At 46.4% G+C, this 14,081-nt stretch overlaps 1 protein-coding gene across 11 annotated transcripts in view; it reads right to left on the minus strand.

Annotated features, from left to right (window-relative positions):
• Positions 1–2,953: 2,953 nt before the first annotated feature.
• LOC108025720 (protein sprint) overlaps positions 2,954–14,081 on the minus strand; it is a 120,279-nt gene continuing 109,151 nt past the window's right edge. For 10 of the 11 annotated variants that reach the window (XM_017096282.3, XM_050889413.1, XM_050889414.1 and 7 more), the window contains 5 exons: positions 11,389–12,847; positions 10,329–11,309; positions 10,008–10,262; positions 4,448–5,274; positions 2,954–3,571 (listed from right to left, as the gene is read on the minus strand). In XM_017096282.3, coding sequence (XP_016951771.1) covers positions 3,242–3,571; positions 4,448–5,274; positions 10,008–10,262; positions 10,329–11,309; positions 11,389–12,847 — 3,852 coding nt within the window. In that variant the 3' untranslated portion in view covers positions 2,954–3,241. Of the gene's footprint in view, positions 3,572–4,447; positions 5,275–5,416; positions 6,620–10,007; positions 10,263–10,328; positions 11,310–11,388; positions 12,848–14,081 lie in introns of those variants that run through there. The other variant, XM_017096285.3, reaches the window with a different exon arrangement.

Genomic DNA, 14,081 nt, shown 5'->3' on the forward strand with positions numbered 1-14,081 from the left:
CTGGGAATAATTAACACTGACGCAGTTAATCACTCGTACGATCGCAAAACAATACACATTTGTTGCCCAATTCTTGAAACAAGACTGGGCACTTGGTTTTCAAGGGAAGAATAGTTGAATTTATTGTTGTAAAGGAACAATCATGGCACATATTGATATTTTGAAAGCGTTTTTGGTTTGCCATTTTGGTATTCCTAGGAAATGATTAAAGCCAATCGACTGGCTATCAATTATAATAAATAATTATCGCGCTATTGTCGGTTATCGCGAATGCGCACAAGAAATTAATTTAGAGACGAAACTTTGTTAACAGCTTAACAAAAATTTGTTAATTAAGTTTCCAGGCTTTACTTTACTATACCTTTTTTTACCAACCACCCAAAAAACTGAATGGGATTCCGATTTTTTGTCAAAAATACGATATTCAGATTTTAGTCAAAAAAACGATTTTTCTTATCGGTTTTCCACTCGTAGTTTCGTCAAATCAGGTCGTACAGCTAAAAGACCGACTGTTTTGAGCAGCTTGCTTAAAATCCTAACTATCCCCATCAATTTAAGGAGAATTTATTTTTTGACCGGTTTTTGCATTTTTTGTAAGGGGGTGCATCATGATTTTTTGCCAAAAATCTGAAAAGTCAAAAATTTTCAGGTTGGAATGCCAATAGATAGGAAATTAAGCAACGAGCTCAACGAGGTATGGCACTCATCATTCTGACGTTTAGTTTCTTTACGGCAGCCAAAAAACTGAATATTTATTTCGAAAAATTGGATTCTGATTTTTGTAAAAATGCGATATTCAGATTTTAGTAGAAAAAACGATATTTGTTATCGGTTTTTCACTCGTAGTTTCGTCAAATCAGGTCGTACAGCTAAAAGACCGACTGTTTTGAGCAGCTTGCTTAAAATCCTAACGATCCCCATCAATTTAAGGAGAATTTATTTTTTGCCCGATTTTCGCATTTTTTTCACCCGTAGTTTCGTCAAATTAGGTCGTACAGCTAAAAGACCGACTGATTTGAGCAGCTTGCTTAAAATCCTAACGATCCCCATCAATTTAAGGAGAATTTATTTTTTGCCCGATTTTTGCATTTTTTGTAAGGGGGTGCATCATGATTTTTTGCCAAAAATCTGAAAAGTCAAAAATTTTCAGGTTTGAATGCCAATAGATAGGAAATTAAGCAACGAGATCAACGAGGTATGACACTCATCATTCTGAAGTTTGGTTTCTTTATGGCAGCCAAAAAACTGAATATTTATTTCGAAAAATTGGATTCTGATTTTTGTAAAAATGCGATATTCAGATTTTAGTCAAAAAAAAAAATTTTTCTTCCCGGTTTTTCACCCGTAGTTTCGTCAAATTAGGTCGTACAGCTAAAAGACCGACTGATTTGAGCAGCTTGCTTAAAATCCTAACGATCCCCATCAATTTAAGGAGAATTTATTTTTTGCCCGATTTTCGCATTTTTTGTAGGGGGGTACATCATAATTTTTTGCCAAAAATCTGAAAAGTCAAAAATTTTCAGGTTTGAATGCCAATAGATAGGAAATTAAGCAACGAGCTCAACGAGGTATGCCAAAGTTGCAATCTGACAGCCAAAACACTGGCATTTCAGGGCGAAAATAAAAATTTGATTTGAGTCAAAAAATAAAAAATTTGGTTATTTTTACTTAATTGTAAAGATAAGGGAGTGTTTATTTTATGAAGACAATAGTGACATACTTGTGGTTTTTTCCTGTGCAGACTTGCTGGCGTTTTCACGGCGTTTTGCACACGTTGCGAATTTTTAAAGTTCAGCCCGTGTCCGTTTGTCCGTCGATTTGTCCGTTCGTCGTCATCTGTTGAAATGTGTGTGGTCCTTATCGCACCGAATTTGAATTTCCATCAAAACAAAGCGAGCAGAGCAGCGATGATAGTTCTACTATACACCAGATTAAATCGCGACATTCGATTCGGCTATTTTCGCATTGGAGAGCCCAAGAGAGTGGCGATTCTTGGCGACAATAAATCCGCTTATAATATATGCACCTATAGGCAATTTGATTTTGAGACCCGGGCGACAATCGCCTGTGCAAATCTATCACCATCCATTATCGTTATCTGTCGCGCCGTCTGTTGTGATTCGATTTGAATAGTCTGTGGGGCCAATTAAGTCCCCAGATGGCTCTCGGTTTTTCTACTTTTAGGAGTGAACCCGGGGGATAGCCTCCACCTTTCTAATCCCTAAGAAAGAAAAAACACTTAGAGAATCACGGGGATCAGCCTGCGAGAGCGGAGTCACTTGATTTCTGGTTCTCTGTGTATTTGCAAATTTTAAATGAAATTTTTATAAAATCATCAGCCACAAAGTATGTGGCACTGCAATGTTGGATAGGCTTTAAGTGGTCTATTTTAAGGAACCAACGAGCAAGCTTTGATTAACATTCACTCACAATTCTTTTTATCAAACCCAAAGCTAATTTAATAAATTTATTAAAAATACCTTTTTATTTTATTTTGGTTATTTATTTGCTTGCTATTTGGATTACGTGTCACATATTTTACAAAGTATACAAAAAAAATATGTATGTATTTGATGTATATCTCGAGGGTTGATATCAGAGTTTAGTCGAACATAAATATTAAAATGTAGTGGTTTATATATTTTAATATATAATATGGTTTAGCTTCTTAAAAAAACACGAAACCCAATCACACCTAAATGCCTTTTGTGTAGTTTGACGGTTGATGGTACGCACTGAACGCATGATCGTTTGATTGAATGAATGATTGATTGTTGCTGTGATTGTTGAACTGTGCTTTTGGTCTCCAGGGTGGCGCACACGATCCATACCTCGTGTTTGCGTATATGTTTAGAGGGTAGATTCGTTTCGATGACTCCTCACTTTCTTTGTGCAGGCTTTGCAGAACTCTACGCGCTTAAAGTTAGATATATATCGTATATGTGTGTATATGTATTATTCGCATAGTACATTTTATTAGCCAAAAAAAAAGGGGGGGTTTGACCCGAGCATATCGGGGTCAGGAAAAAAAACACACTTAACTCAATACTGATGTTTAGTACACATTAGATGTTTTCTAATTAGCATTAATTAGCTTTACTTACAGGCTACTAAGTATATTTTAATGTAATAATAATAAATTATTAATCAAATATGCTTGGTTAGTGAGCAAGAAGGGCAGGGCGGGCGGGGCGGTATGTCGTAGGTGTGTAGGTCGGGGCCTAACCCCTGGGCAGCTGCATCAGTGCCCGGCCAGCTGGGCGGTCGGCCAGGCGATCTTGGCATCGATCCTCTTGTAGGCCAGCATGCAGTGTTTCCCCTTGGCCGCCAGTCGGGCGTCCTGCGGGCACTCGGCGTCCGTCAGCAGCGTCTCCTCGCCGTCGACCAGCTTGAAGAGGGCGTAGTCCTGCGGATTCGTGATCCGCGCCTTGTGCGCAATGATGCGGCACACCTCGCGGGTGGTCGTGTGCGGTCGCACTGGCAGGGTCCGCGTCTGCAGGGATCCGTTGCACTCGTCGGGGATGATCACGCGCAGCACACTGGAGCAGGCGGGCAGGCAGCTGGAGCGCCACTGGAAAAGCGAGCAGAATTTATGGTTAGTCACTGAAGAACTTTGGGGTTTTTAGAGCTCGATCTGGGTTCCCCCTGTAAACGACTTTAAAAACCTTTCTGTTTAACTAACTGATATGATAATCAACTGTTTCTTAAGTAATTGGATTTTTTGTACAATTTTTTATTGTTATATCTCTTTCTTTTCCAAAAAATATAAAATAAAATAAACTTACGAAACATGTATTTTTTTCATAACCACTTCGCTGATGTGTTTTTGAAAATAATTTAATTATAAAATGTTTATATTTGAGCTTGTATTTATGGCTCTACTATAAAATAAAATCAGAACTTCATAAAAAATAATAAAATAATAAAAAACTCATCATTATTTTGAACTTGTAAACTACTTGCAATGTTCATAATGAAATTATTATATATAAAAGGCAAATACAATGAATGAATGAAAAATATCAATAAGGAAATCTAAATTGTAATATATAGTATGCAACTATTCTGCATTGTTTTACTGATTATTTTAATTTTCTTTCTAAATATAGATTTTTTAAAAATAAGTGTGATCAAAATTGAATAAAAAATCTGAATGTTTATATTTTTTTTATTGTTTTATTTATATTATTTACTAAAATTTAAAGTATAAAACTATTCATGTTTGATAACTAGTTTTGATTTCAAGACTAAAATTAATGTAATAAAAGTATATTTTTCTAAAAGCATCTAGTAAGCTATAATATTTGTTCTAGTTTAATGTTGTAAGTCTCATTTTAAGCGTCAAGTGGTTTTGTCTATCCTAGTCTCTTTAATATTTTCGACTAATTTAGGTGTTTAAGTGTTTGATAAAGTGCTTATGGGGAACTCATTGGCTACCGCTACTTACGTCCAGGGATCCGCTGCCGCTCTCCCCCTCGGAGGCCATGAAGGTCTTCAGCACCTGGACGGCGCTGCAGAGGGCGGTCAGGTAGTAGCCCGGCTCCCCGTTGAGCAGTGTCGGCTGCAGCAGGCCCCACATGAACTCCGCCTCGATCTCGGCGCCAACGAACCCACACTTGGCCACCACATAGACGAGCACGGGCAGGAAGTCGTCGGCGCCCAGCTGCTGGCCACGCGGACACCCAGTGGCATCGAACACCGTCGAGATGACGCACAGGAAGAGCTCCAGCTTGTCCAGCGGCAGCTCGGCCTCCTGCAGGCGCCACAGCAGATTGGCAATCAGCCGCAGGGCGGCCTGCGATGGCGGTGTGACCGTTGGCCTGATCCCAAAGTCGGCGGCCTCCCGTTCGCAGGCATAGCGCACATTCTGCGCCAGCAATTGGATATCCTCGCTGCGCTGATAGTGATCCACAAAGATGCCGTACAGGTGCTCGCGCAGCGGCAGCACCACCAGCTGGTGCATCACAGTCTCCAGCATGGCGTCCAGATTGAGGAACTCGTCGGACTTCAGGCGCGCCCTGGCCGTCTCCAGTTCGGCATGGAACTTGCCCTCGCCATGCTTCACCAGATAGTTCTTCATGCCGCTCATGAACTGGCGCATGTTGCGCATCACCACCTGGGGGGCCGCCTCGCGGGACTCCTTGGTGCAGCAGATGAAGTTCTCGATGTTGCGGGCAAACGTGGAGCTGGGATCCTGGGCCAGCTGCAGGGTGTAGGCCCGCAGCGAGTCGCCGGGGCCGCTGCTCTGGATGCTCATCTTGTTGCGGGGGTGACCTGGAAAGGAGCAGAATAAAAAAGACCTAGTTAGTTCACAGATGTCAAGGATATGGTTCAGTTATATATATAAAGATGATATTATTTTCTAGACCTTCCCTATTATTTCCCATACCGCAAAGGACCCTTTCCCTCCCCTTACCAGCTATTAATTCACACAGCAGCCGGAGCAAACGACGCAGGATGCGACAGCAGCCCCGATTCCGGCAGTAATCCTCGTCGGCACACTCACAGCCACGTCGATAGCGACGATAGAGACGGCGACTCTGGGATTGGAGGCACAGGCCCAGCGCCTGGCACTCGACAATGTGCGCCATGCTCAGCAGGATGTTGCCCTGTTCGTCCAGGTGAAAGAACTGTTTGATGTCGTAGTGATCACAGGTGTTCAGCTCACCAGGATGGCACTGGTCCGGCCCGCTGCTGGCCGAATCCTCGCCGGCCGGGCACTTGCCGATGGCGCCCATTATGGAGCCGGCCAGGGCCTCAGTCTTCAGTTGCTTGCGATCGATGCGGCAGTCTTTGAGCACCTGCTGCGGACAGGTGGCTGGGTTGGCGGCCATGCTGCTGCTCGAGCCGGAGGACTTTCGGGACTTCTTGCACAGCACCGCCGATGTCGGAGAGGAGGAGGCAGTCCTCTGTGGACTCTCCCCATTCTCGCTTTGCGGCAGGGCAATGCCAGTCTGTATGTTGTCCACGAAGAGCAGCTCCAGGAATTTCCGTTTCCGCTTGGGCTTTGTCTTCGCTTTCGTCTCTGGCTCTGTCTCCTTATCCGCCGCCTTCGAGGAGCTGATGTCCTCCAGCGAGCTCCTGGGCAGCTGTGTCCTCTGCTGCAGCAGCTCCTCTTCAAAGTCGGCCGAGAAGTAGTTGCTCTGCGGCGGATGCTCGATAATCTCCCATTCGGACATGATGCTCAGGAACTGGGCCTCCTCCTTGTAGTGCCGCACATGGTCGGGATCGTGGAAGAACTCCTCCGGCTCCTGCCGTTCAATGCACCGCTCGTCCAGCCAGCTCAGCGACTTGGACATGTCCCGCTGGGCAGGGTGATCTGGGGCGGACGGCGACTGCGGGCGGCTCACGGACGGTGCACGCGACGATCTTCTGAACCAGCTCATGGTATATCCGGTAGCGATTCTTGCCAGCTAAAACGAATTGGCGGAAACGCAGGTTTCTCATCGGCACACGCTGCGGCTAATTGATAAGCGATGGCGGTCGCGTCCAACTCTCACTCTCTCCGCGGATCGATCGTGGCTTTTCTCAATAGTTTGTGTAATTTTTGTTTTCTATAGTTTTTCTTCTCTGCTCTCGCAGAAGCTGCTGCTCTAAACGCGGCCAATGCAAAACTAATTCTGAACTTCATACGCATTAGTTTATAAGACGACGACGACGACGACGGCGGCGACGACGATCTCGCTGCCGGCGTCGCAGTCCGCGAAAAACAAAGATAGCGACGGCGGCGCCGCTAAATGTGTCAACTCGCCAAGTGGCGGCCTCATTCGAGTGACCTTTTCCAGCCCAAAAAGCAGGCCATCTTGGCGGACAGGTAGGCCGATAGCCTCGCATCCTTATGGATTCATATACCTATCGAGTATCCTCAGGTACAGTTGCGCAAGCCAATGATTCAAGCGCAGGTTGGGATTGGTCTTGGTCGGCTGCAAGTAGGTACTCCCATTCCAGGGATTGATTGGGCCCAGCCCACACTCTACCTGGAGAATCGCCCAGCAAAGTTATCACCATTGCGAGCATGAATCATAGAGGGTCTTTGTGAAAAAGTCGGAAAGCCCATTGCAAAACAAAACCCAGATGTTGGCATGTACAATGTCCATGTGCCATGGAAATCATTTTCAGAACCCCCTCATATTAGTCAACTTTACAATCAGGCCTGCGAACCCTGTGGTTTCGGTTCATTACAGTAATGTGTTAATCAATGCAATGATAATTGTGTGTGAATTTATGCTTTATGTTGAGTAATAGTTTCGTCAAGTAAATAGTTCATTTTAAGGTTTGGTGTTCATTTTTCGTTCATTTCAGTGTTCATTCATTCATCGTTGCTTCGTTTCATGGTTAATTGTTCGGTTTAGGATTAATTTTTCCTTCTAGTGTTCATTTCTTAATTGATAAATTTTATTTAGTATTCATTTTTCCTTCATTTCAGTGTTCATTCATTCGTGCTTTCTTCGTTTGCTAGTTCGTTTTTCGGTTTAGAGTTCATTTTCCGGTCTAGTGTTCATTTCTCAGTTTATTCATCGTTGCTTCGTTCAATGGTTGATTTTTCCGTTCAGTGTTCACTTTTCGTTAATTTCAGTGTTCATTCGCTCGTTCATTCATCGCTGCCTCATTCTTCGTCCTTGGGGGTGAAGTGTTTGGAGTGCTCTTCTTTTCTAATCCTCTATCTCTTAACGGTCTTATCAACAGACACGCTGGCTAGCTTGAAACTGGAACCGCGACTCCGTCCGGGTTCTCGCGCAATGGATTGCCCGGATTGCATCAGCATTAGCCTGCGAGTGTTGGGTCTGATGCGCAATTCGGAAAAACCTCCGGGCGGTAAATGGAGGTTACCAGGTTAGGGTTGAGGCCTTTTCGCCGCTCGATCTTCCTCGTTCAAAGTTCGAAGTCGAGTGTTAACCTTGGGTTAGGGATCACTGAACCCCCACGTACCTGTCTTATTTTCTCGAGGGCTTTGTCTTGGGCTAAAGATTTGGCTTATCAAGCCCACTAGTTGTCAACCCTCCCATTAACTTTTACAATGCCCGCAGGCAAACAAATTCAGTTGGCAGGGCGGCGAGAAATGAGCACGTGTGAATTGGGCTGGACCAAATTCAAATCCGATTCGTTTCGCCCGGAATGCGTTTTAAAACGCGCGCCCGCCCAGGCGAGTGCGTTTTTAAAATAGCAACGCATCTGTTTGGCTTTCATCAGATGGCCTTTGTTGTCTGGCTGTCCGCTGGTGTTTGCCTTTGCCCACACTGACCCAAAAATAGACCGTCTAGGTCGAGATCTTCCTACTCTTTAACAGCATTCCGATCTGCAAACATTGACCATAGCGTTTGTGCTGTGTTTGCCCATGTATTAATTACGCATCCCATTCAGAGACTCTCTAACTCCGCGCGGTGAAATTTGCGCTCGCTGATAAAAACGCTGCCGGCGTCGCTACGTCGGTTTACATTCCAAAGTCTGTCCCTCATCTAACACTCGCCAGCACCCTCCCCCGCGATCATATGGGAAAATAAATGTATAGTTAGCCATATACCCTGGCTGATCCAGGGAGACATGTTCCTATCATCTTACTATAAAGGTCGATTTTAGAAAAGACAGTACCACTATAAATGTAAATTTAAAGGTGTACCCTTTTTTTGGAAAGCTTGAAATAAAAATCCAAAATCAAAAAACGAAATTCGCACTTGGAAGGGAGATTGTTTTTTTAATTAATTGTTTCTTTCAAGACCTCGTTCCTATTTCTCTCGTACTCTCACTCTCGGCTGCCTTGCAAGCATATATCTAAATTGCATTTAGTTGTCAACTGCGACGCAGAAATCAGGGGGCAGCGGATAATGGAGCGGGCGGGTCCACGCAGGGCGGGATTAGCCCGGCTCGGAATTGGGTTCGACTGGAAGGCATTGTGCAGCAGATAAGTTTCGGCAAGGCTTTGTAGTCTTCAGTCGACGGCGGCAGGGCAGCGGCAAAAAGCGCAGTCAAGTTTTTTTTCATGTTTCAGATAGGCCGATGTCGCTGCAATCCGGTTGAAACCGCCGCCGCCGACGACAGACACAAGTCATTCACAACACAATGCTACACAGTAGAAGGCGGCCTAACTCGAAATACAACAGATGATGAGAAGGAGTTCGTGCTCAAATATCTTTCTAAAAGGTAGTAGCTTAGGAAAAATCATATTTCTAACACAACTAACTCCAAAATCTTTATATAAACTTACTTTTTTCCGAGTTAATATAGTAACTAAATAAGCAAACAAAAGAAGCTTTCGATTGAAATTAGCTCTTTATCGCTGTAGTTACTTTTGCGGTTCGTGCGTTTATTGTTTATTATAAGACTTGCGTATGAGTAATGTGACCCCCTTAAGGTTTCATAGTAATCTGATTTATAAACCATGATTTCGTTAGAAAAACAAATCGCAACGTACTGAAGTTTCTACTTGCTTCGGTTTCTGCTGCCCAATCAATCCGTCAATCGATGACGATGTGCTGCTGATTACTGATAACCAGTCATGGTGGCCATGGGGCACACGAACGCCTGTGATGCAACAACCATAACAGATTGCAATTGAGCGTGATCCCCAGCATCATTACTCCACTTCCCAAGCACACGAGACGACTTGTGAAGGCGAAGTGCTGTCAGGTGCACGCTTTCAATGTTCTACAAAGCGAATTGGTAGCCAAAGAAGTCGGATTTTTGAACCATTGGGGGATTACGAACTTTGGTTTCGATCCTTCATATGATAATTACTTATTAGAGATATTTAACCTAATATTAACAACAAAAGAAGTGTGATTTCTGAATAAATCTTTAGGGGATTTCAAGCATAAAACCTTATCATAAACTTATGTTTCAAAGAAGCCTGCTATGCAAGTCAATTCCTTGCTATAATATCTACCAATTATATGTATTTCAGTAAAAGTAATCGGGTCACTACTTACAAATTAGAGAGGCTCAGCAAAAGTAATCGGTACACCACTTACAAACTAGCGAACTTGAGGAAAAGTAATCGGTTCACTACTTACATAAGACTTCACGATCCCGCATGCTGGGGTTCCGCAGAATTGTGGCCACTTTGGGTCGACTGTTGGCCTTGCCATTGCCGCCATTGCTGAGCTTCTGGTGTCCAGCACCATTCCTATTGGCCTTCAGTGTGTCCTGGTTGCAGCTGCCTGTGCTGCCGTCTTTGGTGCTTTGTAGTTCCTCGATGATCGTGTCGTCCTCGGAGAGAGCGGGTCGGCACTTGGACAGATGGATGGTGTCCGAGTTGATGGTGGCGTCTAAACGGGGAATACATTTAATTAGATAATGAGGAATAGATTATGGGGACTCTGGGCAGTGCCTACCATCGTGGGGCAGGAAGGAGTCCCACTGGGACGAGTCCCAGGGCTCCGAGAAGATGGTGCCATCGTCCGACTGGGCCGAATCGATGCCGCCGAAAGAGTTCTGGCAGAAGACATTGTCGTAGGAGGAGAGCCGGCAGCCGAGTCCAACCTTATCCTGGCCCTGGACATGCGGCTGCAGTGCAGCCGTTTGCGTCGGCGTGGAGCACCGCACCAGCTCCAACAGATTGAGGTCGGGCAATCGATTGGCCATGATCTGGTGGATGGTCAGCGTTCGCTTCTTGCCCAGCGAGTTCTCCTTTTCCTGCCAATCGATGGCCGCCGCATCGTAATCCCCGCCAGCATGGCTACCCTGATCCTGCTTGGCCATAAACTCCCAGCTGCTGTCCAATTGCCAGTGATCGATGAGATTGCGAGCCCGCTTGGTGGGCTGTTGCTGTTGCGAATGCTGTTGCTGCTGCTGCTGCTGGGAAACCTTCGGCTTGGGCTTCAGCTCGTCCAGGCTGCCGGCCATCTTCTCCAGCTCGCTGGGCTGCAGCAGGGCCCCATTGCCCGATCCTATGAAGCCCGCTTTCAGTGGTTCCGAGTGTCTCTGGCTGGCGAGCAGCCCTTGGCTGCGATGCTGGCGCCGCAGAATGGCGGTGGCCGCACTGGTCAGGCCTGCCTGACGCAGTGCATCCGCTGGTTCCGCATAGAAGGGACTGCCCTGCTTGCTGCGACTGCCAGCGAGAGTTTGGCCCTCTGCCGTGGGCGTTGTATCGCCGCCGTCGTCCTCGCCACCCGCCGTCATAGATTGAGTCATGGCGGATGGTGGAGCCTGACCTGCCAGATTGGGCAGCAGCAGTCCTGCTCGAGAGCGGGCTGGAACATCGCCGGAGAACTGCAGCAGGGATTGGCTCGAGGATTCGTTGGGCGTGGCAGTGGATGTTGTTTCCTCCTCGCAGGGCGTCAGGTGCGTCTGCTGTGTGGGTGTGGGAGTGCTCGCTGGGGAGGGAACAAGAGAAAGGAGATAGTTAGAAGGATGAAAATCTCTCTTGGGAGAATAGTAAGTAGGGAAACTTACGAGTCTCGGCCAGCAGATCGGGTCGCCGGTTCATCACCCCGCCCACCGAGTCCAGTGCCGGGCGGAAACTGGTCAGCAGGCTGGCCCTGTCGCTGGGATCGTGCGACCAGACATCCTCGTAGTCGCTGATCTTGTCGCTCAGCGCACTGGCGCAGTACTGCAGCGGCGGGCTCTCGAGGATGTCCGACTCCTTGTAGTGCTGCGACTCCTTGCCGGCTCGCGACTTCCGGGATTTGCCGCCGCTGCTGCTGCTGCCGCCGCCGCTGGGCGTGAGCGGTGTCATGGGCGAGGTGGTGAGGAGCTTCCGGGCCGTCGGTGGCCAGCGGCCATCATTCGAGGAGGATCCCTGCGAGGACAGCGTGTCCTTGCACTCGCCCTCCGGCGACAATCGCTTGGCGAAGGTCTGGAAAGTGCTGGCCTGCCCGTTGAGCAGCGCGTTGAAGGGATTGCTGGACGCCGGCGTGGTGACCTCCACGAATTTTCCATTACCATTTGCCGCCGCCGCACCACTCGCACCACCATTCTCCATCGAAAATGTGACCGTGGTGGTCACCGTAAAGTTTCCATTGCCACTGCCATTCTGATCCGGCGAATGTGGCTTTGACCAGCGGAGTGGTGGTGCCGGCGGCTTGAGATTCAATGTGTTCGGCGGCTTCGGTCGCTGTGGACGCACTTGATCCGCCACTTCCGGTGCCGTTTGGGCCACCTTAAAGGTGCTCAGCTGCTGTTGGTCCACCAGTGAAGGGCACAGGGGCATGGGTGCCAGAGGAGCCGCCGCCGAGCCGGGCATATAATGCCCTGAATTGTCCACCGGCGACATGGTTAGTATCACCGAATCCACCGAATTCGGACTCAGGAGCTGCAGGTGCTGACCTCCGCTGGTGGTGAAGGAGCTGAGGCTCGAGTTCGTGGTGTCCGAGGGAGTTCCCGCCTGGCTGAAGAAGCCAAGCAATTGGCCACTTCCCGTCGGGCTGAAAAGACTGCTGCCCGGAATGGGTGGGGCGCCTGTGGGCGGTGGCTTGGCCAGGGCATCGCTGAAGAAGGTGGCCGTTCCAAGGCCACTGGTTTCGGTCAGCGAGAGCGGTGATTTGGCGTCCAGCAGGTGCTGCTGTTCCCTCGCTGGGGCCACCGTTGGCGTGGGCGGACCCAAGAGGGCCGGACTGCTGGCATAGCTCCAGAACTCCTGACCCAGCAGGGCCAGGGAGCTCAGCTTCTTCCGGTTGTTTGCCTCGCGCAAGACACGAGGCAACATCAGCTGCACCGGGAGCTCATCGCAACACTGGGCATAGTGGGCAATCAGCGAGGGTATCGAACCGAACGTGAACCGCGAGCTCTCCAAACTCAAGACATTGTCGTGCGACTGGATGAGATAGTGCTCGATATAGGGTCCCGTGTCCTGGGGCAGTCTCACCGAAACAGCCATCGTATTCGGTTGGCTGGAACCGCGTACTATGAAGGTCTGAAAGTAAATGGAGAACATACAGATGGTATAAGTAAACAAGAAACAAAAGGTACAATATTTTAGGGTTTTAATAATAATAATATAATATTATAATATAATAGATATAAATACCCAAATCACCAGAATTTTAAAATCATTTTTCTTGGCGTCTGAAAGTATGCAACAAAACTTTTTTAAACTAAAAAATATAATATATTCACTGCCTACTTTTAGACACCTAAAACGAAATAGTGATTTTTATAGCACCCTTACCAACTTTGCATTTATGGATAACATTCTCTTTTTTTTTAATTAACATCTTTATTTAATATAATCCAGGAACAGATCTAATTAAAGCCTTTAACCTAAATGTTTTCTTCTCTTAAAATCTTGAATTTTTACCCATAACTAAAGGCAAATACATCAAGCTCAGGATTCAACTAGCATCCCATGAAATATATCATAAAAACATGCCGTTTTATCGTTCCACATCTTGGAGGTGGTTCCAAAAGTCCTTAAGTGAGTCTTTTTCCTCTGACTGCGCGTTAAATGTTGCGTTCACAATTCGCCCATGAATTCCCACTTATGGATGATAAATCGTCCCTACTCCCTGGTTCTTTCTTCCATTCTTGCAACAATGCCTTTACTCTGGCGCTTTTTTTTTTTCTCCTGCCTTTTCACTTCTTGTTGTCGGCAAAAACTTTGCAGACGCTGCGACAAATCGCGTTCTGGGCTTATGGATTGGGACCTGGAAGATGGGCAATGGGTGGTAATGCCTCTCTCCAGCCGCCAAAACCTGGTCAAGTGTGGCCAAGACCAGAGCCAAAACTCCGGCTTGCTAATCGCCTGTGAAAACTTTCATAATGAGCGTGGCACTTTGAGTCACGCACAGTCCTCTGATAAGAAAGATATTTTCATGAGGCTTATAGAACTTTAATTGAATAAAAAGAAATTATAAAAATGATCCCTAAATTATTTTAAACCCATAAATAATCTTCGGGTTTGCTTTAATAAATATAATTACAAGTTTTTCTTCCCAGAAATAAAACCTTTTTAAATCTTAACAACAGTTGAAGACCCTATCACCTTACTCCTGTTTAAACCTGTCCCCCGTTTATAATTCCTTTAAACGCAATTTCATTATAATTCCCATTCATAATCTTTGTCCAATCAATTCCATAGAGTTGGGAAACCCCTCAACCCCACCTGGCCACCACCAGTCGTTCAAGGGGAATTAAAAAGCGACAACGGC

This window comes from Drosophila biarmipes, chromosome X, assembly GCF_025231255.1.
Source record: "Drosophila biarmipes strain raj3 chromosome X, RU_DBia_V1.1, whole genome shotgun sequence".
Taxonomy (NCBI): Eukaryota; Metazoa; Arthropoda; class Insecta; order Diptera; family Drosophilidae; genus Drosophila; species Drosophila biarmipes.